Source organism: Carassius gibelio, chromosome A19 (genome assembly GCF_023724105.1).
Source record: "Carassius gibelio isolate Cgi1373 ecotype wild population from Czech Republic chromosome A19, carGib1.2-hapl.c, whole genome shotgun sequence".
Taxonomy (NCBI): Eukaryota; Metazoa; Chordata; class Actinopteri; order Cypriniformes; family Cyprinidae; genus Carassius; species Carassius gibelio.
Window position 1 is genome coordinate 19084396 of NC_068389.1, and position 20221 is coordinate 19104616.

Below are 20221 nucleotides of genomic sequence, written 5' to 3' on the forward strand. Positions count from 1 at the left end.
AAACAAGAGCTATGTTTACAGCCTGAACGATGGGTGACATTTCCAAATGCTACATGCAAACAGACTCACCTCTGACCTTCTTGTACTCTACTTTTGGACCGGTCAGCCAAACTCTTTCTAATTGACTCTTGGACTCCATGGCCAGTCAATCACAAATCAAGTTTATTGACTTGCTGTCAGCCCTGGTGAGGACAAGCATGCTGATTTTCTCAAATAAGACAGATCAGTCTGAGCATCATGTTTGGGCGAGAATTATCACAAATACTAAACAGCTAATTTAATATGGATACTGTTTGAATTTGTTATTTATTTATTATTATTTTAATTTTTTCATGAAATAAAAATAAATGTGGTTAGGAAATTAATTTTATGGACAAAAACAGTTAAAACAGCCTTCAAAAAATGTTCTTCTATGTTCTACGGACAAAGGTAAAGCAAGTAATAAAGGTTTGGAACAACATGAAGGTGAGGGTCTCATACTGCAAAATGTTTATTCACAATACAATGCTTATTGTAGCATCACTTCTAAAAAACAATCTAAATAAAAAGTGTGGGGGGGGGGTCAGTTAACTAATTAATCAAGTAGGTTGTTGGACAGCTAGTCCATAGTTAGTTTAAAACAATAAAAAATTCTAGTACAGTCAGCATCAGGACTATTAAGTATAGAGTCCAAGATTTCTCATCAGGCAGAGCTGCTGGGCTTAACATTCCATTTACAGAGGTTCACATCTGACTCTTTGTCAAGGAAAATTTGGCTCCCCTTGATCTGACCGGATCATGTTTCCCTTCATGGTGCTAAAACAGTTGTCTGAACTGTACCGCAGTATGCAACTTGTCGCTATGTGACATACGGTTATTATGAACTGTAAAACAGGATTATTTTGCACCCATATGGCATGCAGATGTTAAATAGATGCTAGTGTGTTTGTGAATAGTATGCTATAATCATGATCACAAGTGAGAAACTGATGCAAATTGACACCGCTCTGCCTCGCTCCCTCTCCGCTCATTTCCCTCTGATTCACTTATTTCTGTCTTGTAGCTCATTTTCTTCTTCTCTCTGTTTGTGTGTGTGTGTATGTGTGTAGGTTCATAAGTAAGCTGAGAAAGCAACTCACTCATCTGCAACTTCAATTACATGTCAACAAACAGCCAGCTAACACGCGTGTGCCCCAGTGAGCTTTTAGTCACTCCCTGCCAGCTCGCTTACACACAAACACACACACTGACACACACGCATATAGATTTTTTTTCTCCACAGTTGCCACACATTATTCATGAAACCTTTTTAAAAATTTCATTTTAGACCAAATTTTTAACAAGGCTTCATATAGGAGCTCAGAAATCTATTACGAACTTGAAATATATCTGCTTTGACTTTCCGATTGTTGTTTTGAAGTGTGAAAAAAGCCTTTTTGGTAGCTGAAGTGTACGGTGCCCTGTCATGTTCGGTTCACTTAGTTTTTTCATGGCCACGACAATAACTCATGGTGATTATATGTCTTGGCCATGAGATGGATGTACTAGTGAACATAGCAGTCTTCATTTACTCCCGACATCTGATCCGCTGAAGACGCAGAGAATTACATTTGTTTCTGAAGAAAACGTGCCCCCGATTTTCTTAAATGCTTAGTGTTTGTGCGGATCATTCATGGTCCAGCTTTACCTACAGAAGAAGTGAGTATGAGGTTTTTTAATGAAACTTTGCAAGTCGCTTTCCTAATAATGTGTTAATTATCAAGTTTTACGATAAATGCAACTAAAGTAAACCATCTCTCTGAGAGCGGCTCAGAAAAGGGGGCGGGGTCAGCAGAGCTCATTAACATTTAAAGGAAAATGCTAGAAAACAGCTTTGATGGTAAAAAAGGTGTTTTTTACACTATCATTGAGAAATTTTAACCATACTATGTTACAGACTTTTCATTAATCATATCAACGTGTGGAAAATGGGCCTCCGATGAACCATTTAATATGCAGACAATTATAAGTGAAATATCAACTTCTAACTCATTAACTTTAATACTGTAATCATTCTGATAGATTCAATGAGTTTATTCACCAGACAGATTCAGATGTTTTTTGTTTTAATTATTAGGTGTTTCTTTCTAAACTGAACTTATAATTAAAAATATATATATATATATTGAGTTATACATTTGTGTATTGAATTCACTGAAAAAGAATCTGTTTAAAAATTATTTAAATTACATGGGCTGCCACATATGTGTATGATTCACTTACAAAAAAACTGTTACAAGTATTGTTACCATATCAGACTACACTTGTTGTGCTATACTGATGCCGATTGCTTTCTATTATTTTACAATACACTGAATTTTTTTCACTTATTCGGTTCAGACAGCAAATCCATCTAAAATATGACTTCAGCAGTGAGTGAGTAAAAGACTGATGTCTTTATAAAGAGGATTTTAAAGTTTGATATGAATATCGATATCTCTCGAATTTGGATTGCTATTAATTGTACAAGCTTTATTTTTACTCAACCCTAATAAGCAGCTATGACATGATGAACATTTAAACTGAACATGCTTTTGTAAACTCTGTGGTGTTTGCATGCAAAAAAAAAAAAAAAAAAAAAAGGTTGGACATTTGTGGTTTGTTTGTTTGTTTTTCCTTGTACAGTATGTGTGTTTTAACGCCTCAGTATACCCTGAACTGCTCTGACTCAACTCATTTGGTGTTGACACAGGCAGTGTTGTGATGTCATCTTGACATACGCTCCTTGTGTGGGTAGGAGTTTCCTTATGGACAGAAAACACTGCCAGACTGCATGTATCTGGAAAGAACAGTACGCAAGAACAGAGACTAGATATGCTTGTTGCAGGTTGGCAATTTACAGCATGGATGTAATGCAGACTGTGCCAGGAGATGCTTTCCGATAAGCAGACAGCATCTTAAGTGCTATGAAGGACTCTAGTGTATGTGTATTGAAAGGGAAAGTCGCTGTGATTTAGCTAAATAAGTTCCTGGATCAACATATTTTGTCCAAATCTCTTTCCAAAAATATAGATCTAATGAATATATACGGAGAGAAAGAGAGCATCTTTACCTCATATTGTGATTTGAGATCATCATTTTTGCATGAGTGAAAGACAATGTGTGGGAAAGCAGCGGAGGTGAGCATCGATCAACGTCACAAACAGCAAGTGACGGAGACTAACTGCAGCTATCACAACTTCTGTGTGTGTGTGTGTGTGACTCATACTGTGACAAGATTGTATGATACAATATAATGCATATATGCAAGAGCTGGACAGATGTGCTAGTGCTAGGATTAGTTCTGTCACCAAAGCGATAATGAGAATGAGAAGGTCTCTGTTAATTGCTACTAGCGATGCTCCTCTTCCATCTGTCAAGTTACACACACACACACATACACTTACACACTCATCTGTCTGGCAGTGTTGTTGCATTATACATTATTTTTGGTTGTGAATGAAATGTATCTGTTTTTGATTTCCCATCTTTATATTGAACAAACAGAATGAAGCTGCACCACTGTTAACATATTGTTCATAATATTTATGGGCAATTTTTTTGATGCCACAAACTCACAAATATGGGGATCCTCTTTCATAAAATATAGAAGCATCTATATATGTGCATCTATGTTTTCATGATCCATATACATACATACATACAAATATACACACACACACACACACACACACACACACATATATATATATTGAAATAAATTAATACTTTTACTCAGCAAGGACAAATTAAATTGATCAAAAGTGACAGTAAAGGCATTTATGATGTAAACATAATTGTATTTCAAATGATTTCTACACATCAAAAAATCCTGAAACAATGAAATAGATCATGGTTTCAACCCAATTACAGAGCAAATTTATTTAAAAAAATTGCAATAATATTTCACAATATTACTGTTTTTACTGTATTTTGATCAAATTAATGCAGCACTGGTGACTGTAAGAGACATTTAAAAATGTATTATAAAAATATTACTTTATATAAAATGTATTTTACACGAATAAAAACATAAAATAATGACTTTAAATAGAACAAAATAGCTGTGATATGTTCATCTCATGATTTCTGCAGGTTTTCACAGTTTGAAACTAAAAGTTCAAAATAATGAATAACAAAAGAAATTATAATATGAATAAAATAGCAGTACATTTAGCAAAATGTTAAAGCAAACACTACACTACAACCACAAGGTCTAAGGGTGCAAGACGTAGCCGGAGACGTTACAGAGACTGTACAGCACTCTGGGATGCACTGTGATCTCCATTACAACTGAGAACTAGTCATCATGGGCCTCTCTGATGACCCCAGACTCCCTGCTGGACAGAAGGTGAGCAGGTTCAGGCCGCTGCTTCTGGAACCAGGCTGGATAAACAATATCCTCCTGCTCCTCTCTATTAGAGTCCAGCCAGCAGGTCAGACGCATCATCTGCGTCATATATAATGAAAGAGAATTCTTCACATTTTTATTGGAGACCGTGTTTTCGTGTGTGTGTGTGTACAAACACACAGCCAATATCTGTAGATGGATTGCGGTCACGATGAACGCCTGGTATGAGATCACACTGCGTTCTTTCTCCATGCTGATAAATGACATCAAACGTGCGCAGACGCACACACACTTATCCTTGTCCTGACCTCTAATGGAGTTATTTATCTGTTCAATATGTTTGCACAGGTGTCACACACTTGATCTACCTCTCTGCATGCTCAGGCAACACACACATGCGCAGCAGCCCACCTAACAGCTGTGGCAAATACGGCTGTGGGGAATGGATCACCGTTAGCCTGTAGGAGAGATTTCCACAAGCACGATCCAGTCTACAGGAGCACGGGTGTCACCTGACCAGTGAAATGACCGTATCCTGCCGAGCTCAACTATAATAGACATTTTTGGAGCTGCGGGGGTCAGTGTGATTACTCGAGCGGCAACTCAATAATCCGCTGAGAAATGAATGGCAGTCTTATTGAGGATAGCATACATATTTCATAAGCTTAATCATATGCTAGTCACCAGACTAGCATATGGGAGCAGCTTCTTCCTTGGAAAAAACTTCATTTGGCAAATGCTTTTGGTGAAATAGTAAATGTAAATGTGAGGATGCCGGTAAAGGTGTGGCATTGGGACAACGACGTCTTGTGACGATTAAAGCACACAGTTTGTAGATGTGTCAAGACTATAAAACAGTGGTAATGTGAATTACCTGTCAGCCGGTTTTACGTGATAGATTCTTCTACATGTTCATCTGTTCAAAACAGGATATTTAATCTCTCTGCTGCGCTCTCTCTCTTCTTTATGTCAGTCGTGACAGATGAAACCTATTTATCCTTCAACCACACGTGAGCTCTTCCTCTCCCCAGATCTCCTTCCTTTAGTCTCTTTGATTCTCAGTTCATTTACGGTTTATACCTAAAATAAAATCATATTTTTTAAGCAAAAATCATGATTTATTTTTATATTAGAACTTATTTAATATGTATATATAATATCCCCTTAAAATTATGATTTTAAACAGTTTTACCTCCAAGGTCCAATATATATATGCAATAGAGACGTCAAAGATCACCATAATTCAAGAGAAAACACAAGCAGACTGAGTCACAAACAGAACATCAAGAGGGAGGGAAAACGAAGAAAGGTTTGATTTTTTCCCTCTGTTCTACCTCCACCCGTGTATGGGAGTGCAGTTCTGATGCTAGCGCAGCTGCTAAAGTTCAAAACACTATTTGTTTAAGCCCAAAAACGGTTAAATAAGTAATTTAAGTGTTTGAAAGAATGAAAGAAGGATTAACTGGCATTTTATCAGGGAATAAAGTGAATCCTGCACTAATGTAATGAGAGAAAACATGTTTATTTTGCATCGCACGCTGCAAGGTTTTAAGGGGTGAGTGGTTTTTAATGGAGTGCACAGCTCAGCCGGCCCAAAGCTGAAGGATGAAAGGAACAGTTTGTGTAGCTTTGTTATTTGCCGTTCTTTTGATGGCGAAAGGATACACATACACACTATGTGTACAATTACAATACACATATACATATACTCAAGACTCTCTTACACACTCATAAAAACAAACACAGAGTAGTGTAAATCTCAAGTGCATATTCAGCCCCTCAGAAACAGATTTAAGAATCAGCATCAATATATTTGTGAAAAAAGAGAAATATAGAAGAAGAGGGAGCAAGAGACAGATAGACGGCCATTGATGTGTAAATTTGCAATATATAATTCAGCAGCCAACCAGGAAGAACTGAGATGTTCTCAAACTCCTCTTTCTGTCTGTTTATTTTCTCCCAAATTTTCCTCTTTTTCGTCCCTCTGCGTCTTTGAGTAACAGGCCTTTTGCGTCTGTCTTCATTTCACTTTCCTTTGCATCTATTATTTTTAGTCTTGACAGACTTTTTTATCGGACGAACACATTTTAAAAAACCGTCTTGGTCTTGTTGTCAAGCAACATTTATGTATTTTTATTTTAAGACAAACCATATATAATTGTTTTTATTATACAATTTTTACTGTAGGTGTATTTTACCAGAAAACGCATTAAATCAGTTCTGCAAATTTGTGTCAGTAACCTTAGAATCCAACCTATGACTATGGTTTTGCTAGATGTATGCTTCAGCAGTTATAAGAGGAATGTAAAGAATCCAGTGCATGCACTGGCATCAAAGCTCTCTGTACTTTGTGATCTAAATATTGTAGCGTAATTATTCCGTTTGTTTGAGTTTATCATAATGTATATAAAGTAATATAAACACACACCGTGTGTGTTTGTCTGCTGAATATTTCACATGAAAAAAAAAGATTTAGTTAAGAATTATGTCACTATGCATAATTTAAATTATAGTGTGTTTACATTCCATACTATTTATCAAGAATTAGTGTGTGTGTTTAATAGGATCAGGTGGTAGAGGGTTGTATCAGATCAGTGTACCGAGGTTAAGATCTTCATTTAAATCCCACAGTATTTAAGAGAGAGAGAGATGGCTAATGTAAAGCTTGCACAGAGAAACACTGGACTTCATATTGAGATGTGTGGTGCAAATCCAGGACAAATAGCAGAACAGTGCTAGACTGGGCTCTGCGGTTTCCTATAAGAAGAGCTAAAACTCTGAACTTCATACAAACACATAACCATGTGCACATCATGGAGGAAAGCAGCATTGCCAAGTCTGTGTGACAAAGGCAGCACTATCACCAATCAAAACTAGGCCAAAACCAGCCCCATTCCAGGCCAACAATACTTATAAACACAGATTCCCTCTCATACCATTACAAATTTGCTTTTATTTGTAGGCCTACTGTATAATATAAGTAGCAGAATTACAATTTAAACGTTTCTTTAAAAAACATTACATTCACAAACTTTGAAAAAATATGAAGGCTGACATAGGCAGAGTTTTTGAAAGACGTATTTTATTATCTACAAAGTTTGACTGTGGCATGCTGTAGGAGTTGCTTGGGTAATATATATATGTAAATATATACAGCTTTTAATTCATATTTAGGCCTATTTCACTTGTAAATTCACTGTAATATTAACTACAGTTGGTCTATCAAAAATAGAGTCCATTATAAATGTTTTGACTTTCAGACTGGTTGGTCAAGTTTTCTTATGTACTATTTAATCTGTGTGAGATGAAAAACCCTCAAAACTACAGGATCAAACCTGGCAACCTGGAGAAGAATGGTAATGGTAATGGTAAAAGATTGGTGATCAACAATAAAGAGCTGCAGGAAGGAGTTCTAAAACCAGGAATAGAGTTTGCATTTGCACTTTCAGTTCCATCCTCCTCAAGTCAATGTTTTATTGAAATGGGTTTTTAGTCACATGCCTTAAATATGCTCTGCGTTTAAAACAAACGTTTTCACGTTTTCCCTCCCAAGCATTTTCACTATTTATTCTACTACATAAAATGCATCAGAAATACCCAACTTGTGGTTTTTTTAAGCTTTTATATTATTTTTTAAAATGCTGTAGCTAAGTGGGACTTCAGAGGTTGCGGGGGACACTAAACGTCATTCATAATTTCATTCAAGTCATTTTGTCAATCAAGGTTACTTGCACCAAGAACTGTGAGCATTCCCAGTTATCTCAATGAATGTATCAACATATACAGCTACTTTTGAATAGTTAACATTGAATCAGTTAACCATTCATCCTCGTTTTCCAGGACATATATATATATATATATATATATGTGTGTGTGTGTGTGTGTGTGTGTGTGTGTGTGTGTGTGTGTGTGTGTGTGTGTGTGTGTGTTTGCATCATTTTAACCATTCTCTGTCGATCCTACCTTCTTGCACACCAAGACTGGTCAATTACATGCAATGCCCTGCACAATGAGAGCGTTTCAATAGGAAAAGAAACAAAACCCCCAAAATTTTAGCCAATTTAGAAATCCCAGCCAGGACATGTCCAGGAAAAAGGGGACGTACGGTCACATTGCATTGAAAAAAAGATGCAGATAATGTAGTTACGGCATTTTCCAACACAAACAAACCATAACCCGTCTGTTATGACACACCACAACTGTGAATATTTCTCAAGAACTGTTTCCCAGTATCAACACCAAGATGGTTTATAAATAGTCTGTGTAAACAGAGGGAGCATTGCTTTGTGCACGTTAGCCTGTGTCCATATAATACGTTTCAGAATAGCACAATAATCCAGTTTTACATTAAATGATCCCATTAAAACACACATATACAGTGAACAGGAGTAAATAGTGTTGGTGTAAATGTGTGCTGAAGGCTGATAACAGATGAAGGTGTTAGCGGCGAGAGTGTATGTGACTGCACTCAGTGTCACAGCATTGCTGCATGACTCATAAAGCAAGCGGGGTGAAAGGTGTGTGTTCACAGAGGGCTCTGGGATGCCAGCCAAAGTTGTGTAGAGTGTGTGACAGAAAGTGTGAGGCTTATCATACTGTTGTGCATTAAAAAAGAACCACGGATCAGATTAAAACATCAGTGTGTGGACACGTAACCACGCACAAACGGCAACATCCAGGGTTTACCGCAGCAGAAACAGAGTCTGGAAGGAGTAAGAAATGAAGAACTACAATAAAGAGAAAGAATGAATGTGTGTATGTTTGGGTTTGTCACAGATGGCATGCAGTTAATAAGATAAAGGAAGATGAGGTTTGGACTGGTCCTCTGCTTTTCTCTCCCACACTCTCTCCTCCTTCTTGCTTTCATCCATTTACCTGTCTCTTTTTTTGCAAGAGGATCATTTAAGCTTTTATTTCACTTAGGGGTGATTCTAGGATTATAGCCACATATTGGGCTGAGCCTAAATAAATCAAAATCGCTTGATATGCAATGTTGTATTATAGCAATACAAACAGCAAATGATTCTTAGTAACTATAAATACTAATTTTCTCTCTCATTCTCACTCACTTCTATGTCCCTCACTTGTTCTCTAAGTTTTATGTTTAATGTGTTTTTTTTCGTATTGCCAAAGCATTTCCAGCTTAGTCATGTAGCAAGAAAATGGTGCAAAACAATGTACTTAAATTAGGGAAAACAATGGAAGACAAATCTAATATATATGGCTGGGTCTTCCATCCAGGCCAAATTGGTTTGTCTAGACTGCTATGCTAATAAATCAATTTTTGTTGCAGAGTTCAGCTGAACACCATCTTGACCAACAATTAAACCAGCTGAGATCAGCAAACCCCTTTTTATGTCGTTTATGCTGTTAAGAAAAGTAAAAATGATATTAACAACTGAATAAAAACAAGCAATAGCAAGAGTTTGGTGAGAAAAAGAGACAGAAGGCAGACCACTCGCTGTCCCTCATACTGTGGCAATCACTGTGCTGCTAACTCTCTCTCTCTCTCAGTAAGCTGATGTACATGTGCGCAATACATTAAGAGCTGATAATAACAGATTGTCTGACTCCAGGGCTAGAAATAACCTTTACAAACACTCCCTTGTCCCCTATACATTGCTGTTGTGGGTATATGACGCTATTTCAGTCTACTGTGTAATCATGCTTTAGCCTATAGTCGTATAATGCATATTGAGCCTGAAAAGAATATCACAGTGAATTGGTCTGCGGTTTAATTTTACTGAACTTCATGCTACATGATGTGAAAATAACAGTTCTTGCCAGAATTGTTGATATTTAAATGTCCTACATATGTTCTTGGACTTATTTCATATAGAGTAGTGTAAATTTGAGAACAGAGGACTAAAATGTCCCTTAACCATCCCCCCCCCCCCCCCCCCCCCCTCTCTCTCTCTCTCTGTCCAACAGAATGTTTTAATTGAATGGTTTTACCCTGAGCTGCATTGTATGCTGATACATACACACGGCCAGAACAAACCAGATTAAATATCTAATCCTGCATACAGCAAGAGAAGGACAGAGTGTTTGTGTGATAGTGAGAGCCAGAGGGAGATAGAGGAAGTGAGAGAGTGATTTACACATGACCTTTGTCCCTCTGCAACGGATGAGAGATGAAGATCAGCGGTCCACTGGTGGCTGTCCATCAGAGATGACAGGACACACCCCATCTGTACACGAGTGTGTGTGTGTGTGTGTGTGTGTGTGTGAGTGAAGCAGCTTCAGTCAGTCTAGTCTCTGCATCAGTGCTTTATAAGCCTCAATAACGGCAGCACAGAAACAGAGCCTGAGGCAAGGTGTATGAGTCCGTCATTTACATCAGCTGGGATTGCTTCAGGACCCATATTTTATATTGGACATCAAGTGGTGACCCAATACAGTACCTAACCTCCATCTTTCATGCAGTCAGGGTCATATTTTCTTTCACCTTGTAAAATACAAATGCTTTTTGAGAATATGAGGGATGTTACACAACCTGTCTAGGTTACCGTCTGTCTGATTTGACTCGCTTTCACCAATTGACAGATAGATTTGCGGTGAAAGACTTTGATATCAAGATATGGGAAGCTTTTTCTTTTCACTTGAAATGTTTTTTCTTGCTTTTATATATATTATGAAGGCAAGAAAAAAATAGAAATTAGAAACTTCTTATAGGCTGGTTGTTTTCACACACTGTGGCCACACAACTGTGTTCAAACACCTTATAAAAGAGATTTTTGCATTCTATGGCACCTTTAAAACACTTAAATCTTGGTGATCATATATATATGATATATTATATATTAGACAAAATTCTAAAGTTTGGGATCACCAAAATGTATGTGTTATAAAAATTATCTTATGTTCACCAAAGCTGCATTCATTTGATCAAACATCAAACATACAGTTATACAGTGATAGTAGTATAATTTAAAATAATTGTTTACTATTTTATATTTTTAAATGTCATTTATTTGGTGCTCAAGTGCTTATATTTTTGTGGAACTTGCGATACAATTATTTTACAACTCGTTAATGAAAGAACGTTCAAAAGAACTGCAGCTATGTGAAACATAAATGTTTTCTAACATTATAAATCACTCTTCTGTCACTTTTGATCAATTTAATGAATACTTGCTGAATAAAAGTATTAATTTCTCTCAAAAGAAATCTTACAGACCTCAGCAAATGACTTACTGTATAGTTGCTTCTGCATATTGCACTGGAATACAAGTTATTTTATAATAATAATAATAATAATTAATAATAATTCCTCACATTTATATAGCGCTTTTCTGGGCCCTCAAAGTGCTTTACATAGAAGGGGGTAGTCTTCTCAACCACCACCAGAATGCATTTTGACTCTGAAAAGTTGCATTAAATTTCATAAACCTCATGAACTTTGCACGCCATAATAAATACATACTGGGTATACAGTGCATAGACACAAGTTCAAATCATCTGCATTCACCAGTATGAATACTATCTTTCACACTCACCTCTTTCAGCACAAACAGCCTCTCTTTCACCAACACTCATTCACACACTGGTTCTTACACACACACATACAGAGGCCCCTGGGCCACAGCCGTTGATGACAGCTGAACAGCCGGGGAATGTTTAGTAGCTCTGATACACAGACAGCACAACAGCTGCCCCCTCAGTGCTCCTCTCAATAGCAGAAAGAGAGAGTGACCAACTACTATCACTAGCCAACCTGACAGGAAGTAGCAACCTGAAACGGGAAATAAGTAAAGAGCGAAATAGAAGCGTGAAGCCAAAGGAGAAAGAGAGAGAGAGAGAGAGAGAGGGATTTCCTCCATACTCCATCTTAAATATTTCACACACTATTCCCCCTGGAGAAGGTAGATATCAGAAGCATGTCTTTCTATTCTTAACTCAGTGTCTCATGGCCCCCGAGTTTACTTAGCAGGGGAGCCCAAACACACACACACACACACCACTCAGACTCAGACACCCCGCTGGAAATTTATTTTGATGTTGTGGTTTTTCTGTTAATGATAAGAAAGTGGCTGGGGTTAGTTTAGTTTCTTAAGTGAATCTTTCTGCAAGTTACACTGTCACGCCAGTAGGTGGCGACAACTGACCATCTTTATGAGTAATCCATTTGAATTGTTCAATGAACAGATTCGAACAAAAGTGCTGATTCGACGAGGAACGAAAAGCTGACTATCCTTAATAGCAAGTCACTGAATCATTCACTTTGTTGATTTGTTCAAAAGAAAGGTGCATTAACAAAAAAAAAATTGATTATTTTTATAGTTGTGTTACATACTGAGTAGGTATATTTGAATAAGAACACTTTCATAACCATTAATAAAGTATGTTCTATATTGTATAAATGCGTGTACTGTATTTTTCGGACTATAAGTCGCACCTGGGTATAAGTCGCATCAGTCCAAAAATACGTCATGATGAGGAAAAAAAAACATATAAGTCGCACTGGACTATAAGTCGCATTTATTTAGAGAACTAAGAACCAAGAGAAAACATTACCATTAAGACATTACCAATTTCAGTGTATGCTACAGGAGCACTTAGCTGCATAGAGCGCCCTCTCACGGCTGTAGACGGTAATGTTTTCTCTTGGTTAATTTCTCTCAGTTCATGTCAAATTAATTTTGATAAATAAGTCGCACCTGACTATAAAACTATGAAAAAAAGCGCAACTTATAGTCCAGAAAATACGGTATGTACCAACTGTTTTATGAATACGGAGAATTCAGAAATGCTTTTTCGCATTGTTTTTTGTCTACTATAGTAGAGACGTATGCATATTTGGATGCAGCTTATGAGTGAAGCAATGAATCATTCACTCTACTGATTATGAGTGAAATATTTGTAAATTTTCTTAATACTTTTTTTTTTATCATGTACTCACCTTATTCCTTCTTACTATCCTGGCTGCTCTTTTGTAAATAATGTATGGGGAGAGTTGCTTTTGAGCTCTAAAAAAAACAAAAAAAAATTTTTTTTAAAATGAGTCTGTATGACTAATGTACTATATTCAAAGCTTCTTAAGTCAGGGGACTGCTTTGTGTGAGGAGCAGACTGAAATTTAGTCTCTGACTGTGACTAGACAGTGCATTAAAACCTTGAGCATACACACACATTCCCACATGACGGCGGTACACATTTGAGATATGTAATTTTGTTTTCTCATGACCACTTTAGTGAGACATACATACAGATATCCCAGCAGAATTGGCCGTGTTCCATGCATGTGCTGATAAACTGCACGATAATGTCGTTTATTAGCTCTTGGAGACAAAACACTGTTAAATGATTTATTTGTTCCGCTATTTGCGAGTAAATGGCTTCATTAAATACACTAGAGCAGACTGAGGAGGAACACACACAGTGGGGGACGGCAGCGGGCCAAAGCTACTGCACACAACCACATGCGTCATTATAAAACACACTGTGCATATAAACCAGCACTCAGAGATGACTGATGTATTAGCTAATAAACAGCGCTTCTCTTAACAGGTAGTAAACAGAAGAGCAGATTAGAGCATCTCCGAACAATCCAGCCTCTTACTGCGGCCGAGTGCATAAAGAGCTCTGATGATTGCAGGGTAAACAACCAGCCATTATATATCAGAACAGTCTCTGCTGAAAAGATCTGATTACATTAGTGCACATTTTCAGGCTAGTTTATACTGGTCAGTGCTCAATTCAGATATGACACATTTTATGTATGCATTATTGTTACATTTTAGATTAATCTGAATTTAATATATATATATATATTATACATGCATAAAATGCATACAATCAGATACTATAAAATGCACTGTTGCCATGCAGATGTCTCATATCATTCTGTGCTCATTTTCTTTGCGCATAATAACATCATTTAAACTCAGATTAATATTTAATGTCCATTTATGTATATTTTTGGTGCAGTGCATTAAGCGGGATGTAAGATCAGTCAGAAAAAGTCCAACTATTTTGTGTCTTGTATTTTGAAGGGTTCCTATGCAGAGATTTAAATACAAGCACTCATCGTCATCTTTATTTATTTTTGAACATGCACTCTGTTTGGATGCTCAAAGATGATGCATGTTGAAAAAAAAAAAAAAATGTTAAATTGAAAGGCAGGTCAAAGAGAGATGGTGGATTGGCTCTTAATTCTCAGAGTGCTTTGAGAGAGGTGCCAAGGCAGAAAGATGTATGGCAGCAGTGTTTACTCCACTGGCTCTCCGGTGAATAAACAAACCTCCTGCTAAATGGAAATTTAGACGCTTTCATACAAGCGTGTTTATGCTCTCGTTGGAGGTTTCGCTCCGGGCCAGGTGGCGTGGACTTGTTCTGCCGGGCTGATGGGGAACATTGGGCTCTTTCAGTGTTGTAACGGTTCTGTCCACACATGGATGACCTGGAGCCAAGCAAAATGAGGGGTCTTACATTAAAATGGAGGCTCAAATGATATCCAGCAAGAAGCAAACTCACAGTTCCAACCAGAAGTAAAACATGTGTATGTGTCAATGAGAAGTTCACTGACATTGCAGAGATGTTGACAAGGAGAATATACAAAGCTGGAGATTGATATAAACAGCTTTTCTAGAACTAACATTTAGGAGTGCTATACCTGCATGGAATATTCTCTCACAATTATTGTTATTTTAGTATTATTTATATTTAGTATTTATTATCATTTTAAATTAGTTTTTCTTTTTATATTCAGTTTCATTTTAATTTAAACTAGTTTTTTTTCTCTAAATTTTTCATCTAATAATATTTTTTTTTATCTTTATTTTAATTACCCAAAACAATTTTTAGTACTTTTATATTTAACAATAGCAATCCTGACACAATCATATTGAATATGTCAGGCCACATCAATAAACAAATGTTTTTCTGTTCAGGGCAGATGGCAGCTCAGCACTTGCTGAGTACAGATCTGTTGTACAATACCCAGTTCCCATTCTCATTAACACACTCTGGGTCACCCACAGTTTTTTCCCACCTTTACCCTCACTTATCATCCAGCGGTGACAATCACACAAAGCTTCTGGATTCAGCGTATTCTTAGAAACCATAGATGGTTGCCAGCAACAACAGCTTGAAGCAAAGACGATGGGCTTGCTTAGATCAAAACATTCTTCTAGCATTGCTGCGTTTTGAGTAGTGCCAGTGTGGCTCTCAAAGAGTCTCTCTTTAAACACCAATTGAACGGTTTTTCTTTGTGCTGGGTAATGGATTTCCTTAATGTTGGAATTTTTTCATTTTACTTTCGGCTTCTTTTGACACTATTGATAGCACAGAGAGAAAAGAAACAGGAAATGACGGAGGAACTAGATTAAGAAAAAAAGTTAGGATCAAACTCTTATTGCTAATATGACCACCACAGATCAGTGTGTCAGAGCATATTAAATAATCACCTTTTAATAATCATTAAAAGGTCTGTATTGTTTTGTTTTAATAAATATTAAATCTATAATAATTAGGGATGCATTAAATTGATCATATGTGACAGGAAATATTAAGTTTGTTACAAAATGTTTCTATTTCAAAAAAATGGTGTTCTTTGAATCTTTATATTCAAGTGAAATATCAAGGAATCCTGAAAAAAAAAATTCCATGTTTAAAGAAAAAAGCAAAATGTTTCAAACTGTTTTTAACTGTAATAATTTTTCAATATTCCATTTTTCCAAACTTCTGAATTGTATTGTATCTCTACTTACTTATTGGATCAGTTCATGTGAAATCTGTGTTCTGTAGTAAATCCTGAGCAGTACGTCATGACTGTGCGGTTGCCATATTTTAACCAATTTTTTATTTATTTATATTTTTCCTTCATAGATTTGACTATGAAGAGCTGCTCCACAACTCCACCTTCTGTCTTGTTCCCCGCGGTCGGCGCTTGGGGTCGTTCCGTTTCCTGGAGTCTTTGCAGGTAAAACATTTTTCAATTCATAATTATCACGTGACGTCACACCGTTACAGGTACGTCCACATGGAGGGCAAAACTAGGCCCTCCACTGACCGCCAGTTATTTTTATGAGGTTTGCATTAAGTAGTAATGTAGTAAGACAGTGATATTGAAATGCCAAGTTCAGTATACACCTTATTTATGATGCATACTTTGTACAGGCAAGCAGATAAACCCAGAATATAAATGCAATTCGCAAAGATTAATAATAAAGTTTTCCCATAAAAAAAAAAAAAAAACATAAGGAATACACATAACCATTTAGTGCATTGCATTCATGTTACGGATTAATTTGCTTGCATACATAAAGCACGCATCATCAATAAATGCTGATAGTTTAATATCACTGTTTTAAAGGAACTTTAAGTGTTTTAACATTAAATATTTTACAATGTACCCCTGCGAGTATGCGGTGCGCCAGGTCTTCCGGAAGCAGAAAAGGAAAAAAGCACCAGGCCAAGATTGTGTTACACCAGCCTGTCTGAAATCCTGTGCTGACCAGCTGGCCCCCATCTTCACACAGATCTTCAACAGATCGCTGGAGCTGTGCGAAGTCCCTTCATGCCTCAAACGTTCCACCATCATCCCCATCCCTAAGAAACCCAAAATTACAGGACTAAACGACTACAGGCCTGTGGCTCTAACGTCTGTAGTCATGAAGTCATTTGAAAAACTGGTGCTGGCCCACCTGAAGGACATCACTGGGCCCTTGCTGGATCCTCTTCAGTTTGCCTACAGAGCAAACAGGTCTGTGGACGATGCAGTAAACATTGGACTGCATTATGTTCTGCAACACCTAGACAGACCAGGGACTTATGTGAGGATCCTGTTTGTGGACTTCAGCTCGGCCATCAACACGATCATCCCAAACCTCCTCCTGCCCAAACCAAATCAGCTCTCCGTGCCCACCTCCGTCTGTCAGTGGATCAACAGCTTCCTGACAGACAGGCAGCAGCTAGTGAGGCTGGGAAAATACACATCCAGCACCCGTACAATCAGCACCGGAGCTCCCCAGGGCTGCGTTCTCTCCCCACTGCTCTTCTCCCTGTACACCAACGATTGCACATCTAAGGACCCCTCTGTCAAGCTCCTGAAGTTTGCAGATGACACCACACTCATCGGCCTCATTCAGGACGGTGACGAGTCTGCTTACAGACAGGAGGTAAAAGAGCTGGCTGTCTGGTGCACTCTCAACAACCTGGAGCTTAACACGCTCAAAACAGTGGAGATGATCGTGGACTTCAGGAGAAACCCCCCTGCACTCCCCCCACTCACCATCATGAACAGCACTGTGACTGCAGTGGAGTCATTCAGGTTCCTGGGAACCACCATCTCTCAGGACCTGAAGTGGGACATTCACATTGACTCCACTGTGAAAAAGGCCCAGCAAAGGTTGTACTTCCTCCGCCAGCTGAGGAAGTTTAACCTGCCACAGGAGCTGCTGAAACAGTTCTACTCCACCATCATTGAATCCATCCTCTGCACTTCAGTAACTGTCTGGTTCAGCTCAGCTTCTAAATCTGACCTCAGAAGACTACAGAGAGTAGTCCGGACTGCTGAGCGAATCATCGGTTCAACTCTCCCATCTATTCAAGAACTGTACTTATCCAGAGTGAGAAAAAGGGCTGTCAAAATCACTCTGGACCCCTCACATCCAGCACACTCCCTCTTTGAACTGTTGCCATCTGGTCGACGCTACAGAGCACTGAGCACTAGAACGACCAGACACAGGACCAGTTTCTTCCCCCAGGCAATCCATCTTATGAACAGCTGATAATAACGGCGAACACACTACACTTTATATTTATATACACACACACTTTATTTATCTAACACACATACTTAGTATACACTTAAATTTTGCACACAATATATATGTACATACATAACTGCATTTTGTAATATACCTGCCTACAATTGTCATTTGTATATTGTCATTCACTATCTACTTATTTGTATTTTTTTTTTTTTTTTTTTTTTTTTATTATGTGTTTTATGTTCTGTCGCTGTCATTCTGTTGTACTGCGGAGCTTCTGTCACGAAAACAAATTCCTCGTATGTGTAAACATACCTGGCAATAAAGCTCATTCTGATTCTGATTCTGATTCTGATTCTGATTTTTGGTTATTGAAATATTGCGGCTGGTGATTTATATGGATTGTTAATGGCCAAAACTTGCTTTTTGTCCACATATCTTTGTTTTATTCTTTTGAGAGGTCATCTAAATATTTTTGAATTGGAACAGATAGAAATTGACAACACGGATGTTTTGCCCGCCGGGTCTTCGAGCCAGTCACGTGACTGAAACTATGAATTGACCTGAAAACTGAATACAACCAAGTTTGCTTCAACAAGCCTTTTAGAGATGCGAGAAGGGTTTGGCAGACTATGAAAACAGTCAGGTTTCGGAGTCTCCCAGATAAACAGCACATTAACTGCCGAGTGGAAAACTTCCCAGGCGCATATATTCTTGGCGTCCCGGTGGTGTGTGTGAAAGGGCCGGAAGCTCACGGAGGGTGCCTTCGCTTCGACTCTGCCGAGCTGCGCTGAATGGATAAATCCACAGAACGGTGGCTTTGGCAGCCAGCTCGGCCCTCACACTGATTCCTCGGCACTCCCTCGCTCTACTCCTCTGTGTTTGTCTCCCTCTGTGCTTTTCCATACAAGCGCCTGTCTGAGTTCCATAGATCTCTTTTCTTTGGAGGCAGCCAAAGCCACAGAAAGAACTGACAATTACCAGTACTGCTGAAAATTCTTGAACAGAGGTTCTCAAACATTTCAGGCCAAGTAGCACCTAGTCGGGGGCAAATTTGAGATTTCAGAGGTGGCCAACACTAAACATTTCCCAATCAAAGGTTGTTGACCGTTACAGCCCTGTTACACTCCTGCATCAGTCACAATGTTCCTTTTCATTTTTTTAGCCGTGGGTACATTGAGATCTCTGGACACAAGCCTACGGACTGTGTGAGTGACATAATGGCATCTTTTGATTAATATCCATATCCTTGAAATTAAGATAAATCATGTTGCTGTCTCATCAATCTCTTGACTGGCCATTTTGCAGATCTGTGGACAGATGCTACTGGAACAGCATCTAAAAAAAAAGCTAATTTAGAAAGTATTTTATTACAGATTCACACACTGATATACAAACTTTTCAGTCCATTTCAAAGCATTAATATTTTATATATATATATATATATATATATATATATATATATATATATATATATATATATATATATATATATAGACTTAAAATAAACATTAAAATGAAATGCCATTTTTAATACTGAGATTATTTATGATTTTATTTTTTTATTAATTGTTACCAAAATAGACAAATTAATATAGTTATCCCAATTGAAGGCTATTTAAGATTTCCAAGTAACTTGGCAACTAAAATACAATAAAACATTTTTTTTTTAAGTATAAAATGAAATAATAAAGTGTAGTCACAAACATGTGATAAGTTAGGGTTTATTATTTATTATTAATAAATTATTATTCATTTATTATTTATTATTAATATTGATCAGATTAAATACCAATTAATATAGTTAATTATTCTATCGGTATGTAATTCATGGTTTCCAAGCAACATGGTAATTATAATAAAAATCTAAAAAAAATTTGTCATAGGTGTGTTTAATAATAAATGAAACAAATTATGTATAATTATCAGAATAAATACAAAGTAATATAGTTCATCATCCTAATTGTAAAATGTTATTGGTTTCAACATGCCAATTAAAATAAAATAAAAAAATAATAATAATATATGTGGTATGAATTGTACAGTGGCTTCAAACGTGACTCATCCAATTAATGTCAGAACGATCTGTTTTATAACTCTATATGGATCATAAAAAAAGCAGTTTAAATGAAAAATTGATAGGGATTAAATGAAAAAT

The 20221-nt window shown here is 37.2% G+C and overlaps 1 protein-coding gene across 3 annotated transcripts in view; it reads left to right on the plus strand.

Moving 5' to 3' along the window:
- LOC127935393 (exostosin-1c) overlaps positions 1–20221 on the plus strand; it is a 44793-nt gene that overhangs the window by 19135 nt on the left and 5437 nt on the right. For all 3 annotated transcript variants that reach the window (XM_052533213.1, XM_052533216.1, XM_052533214.1), the window contains exon 3: positions 16178–16271. In XM_052533213.1, the coding sequence (XP_052389173.1) occupies positions 16178–16271 (94 nt within the window). The remainder of the gene's footprint in view (positions 1–16177; positions 16272–20221) is intronic.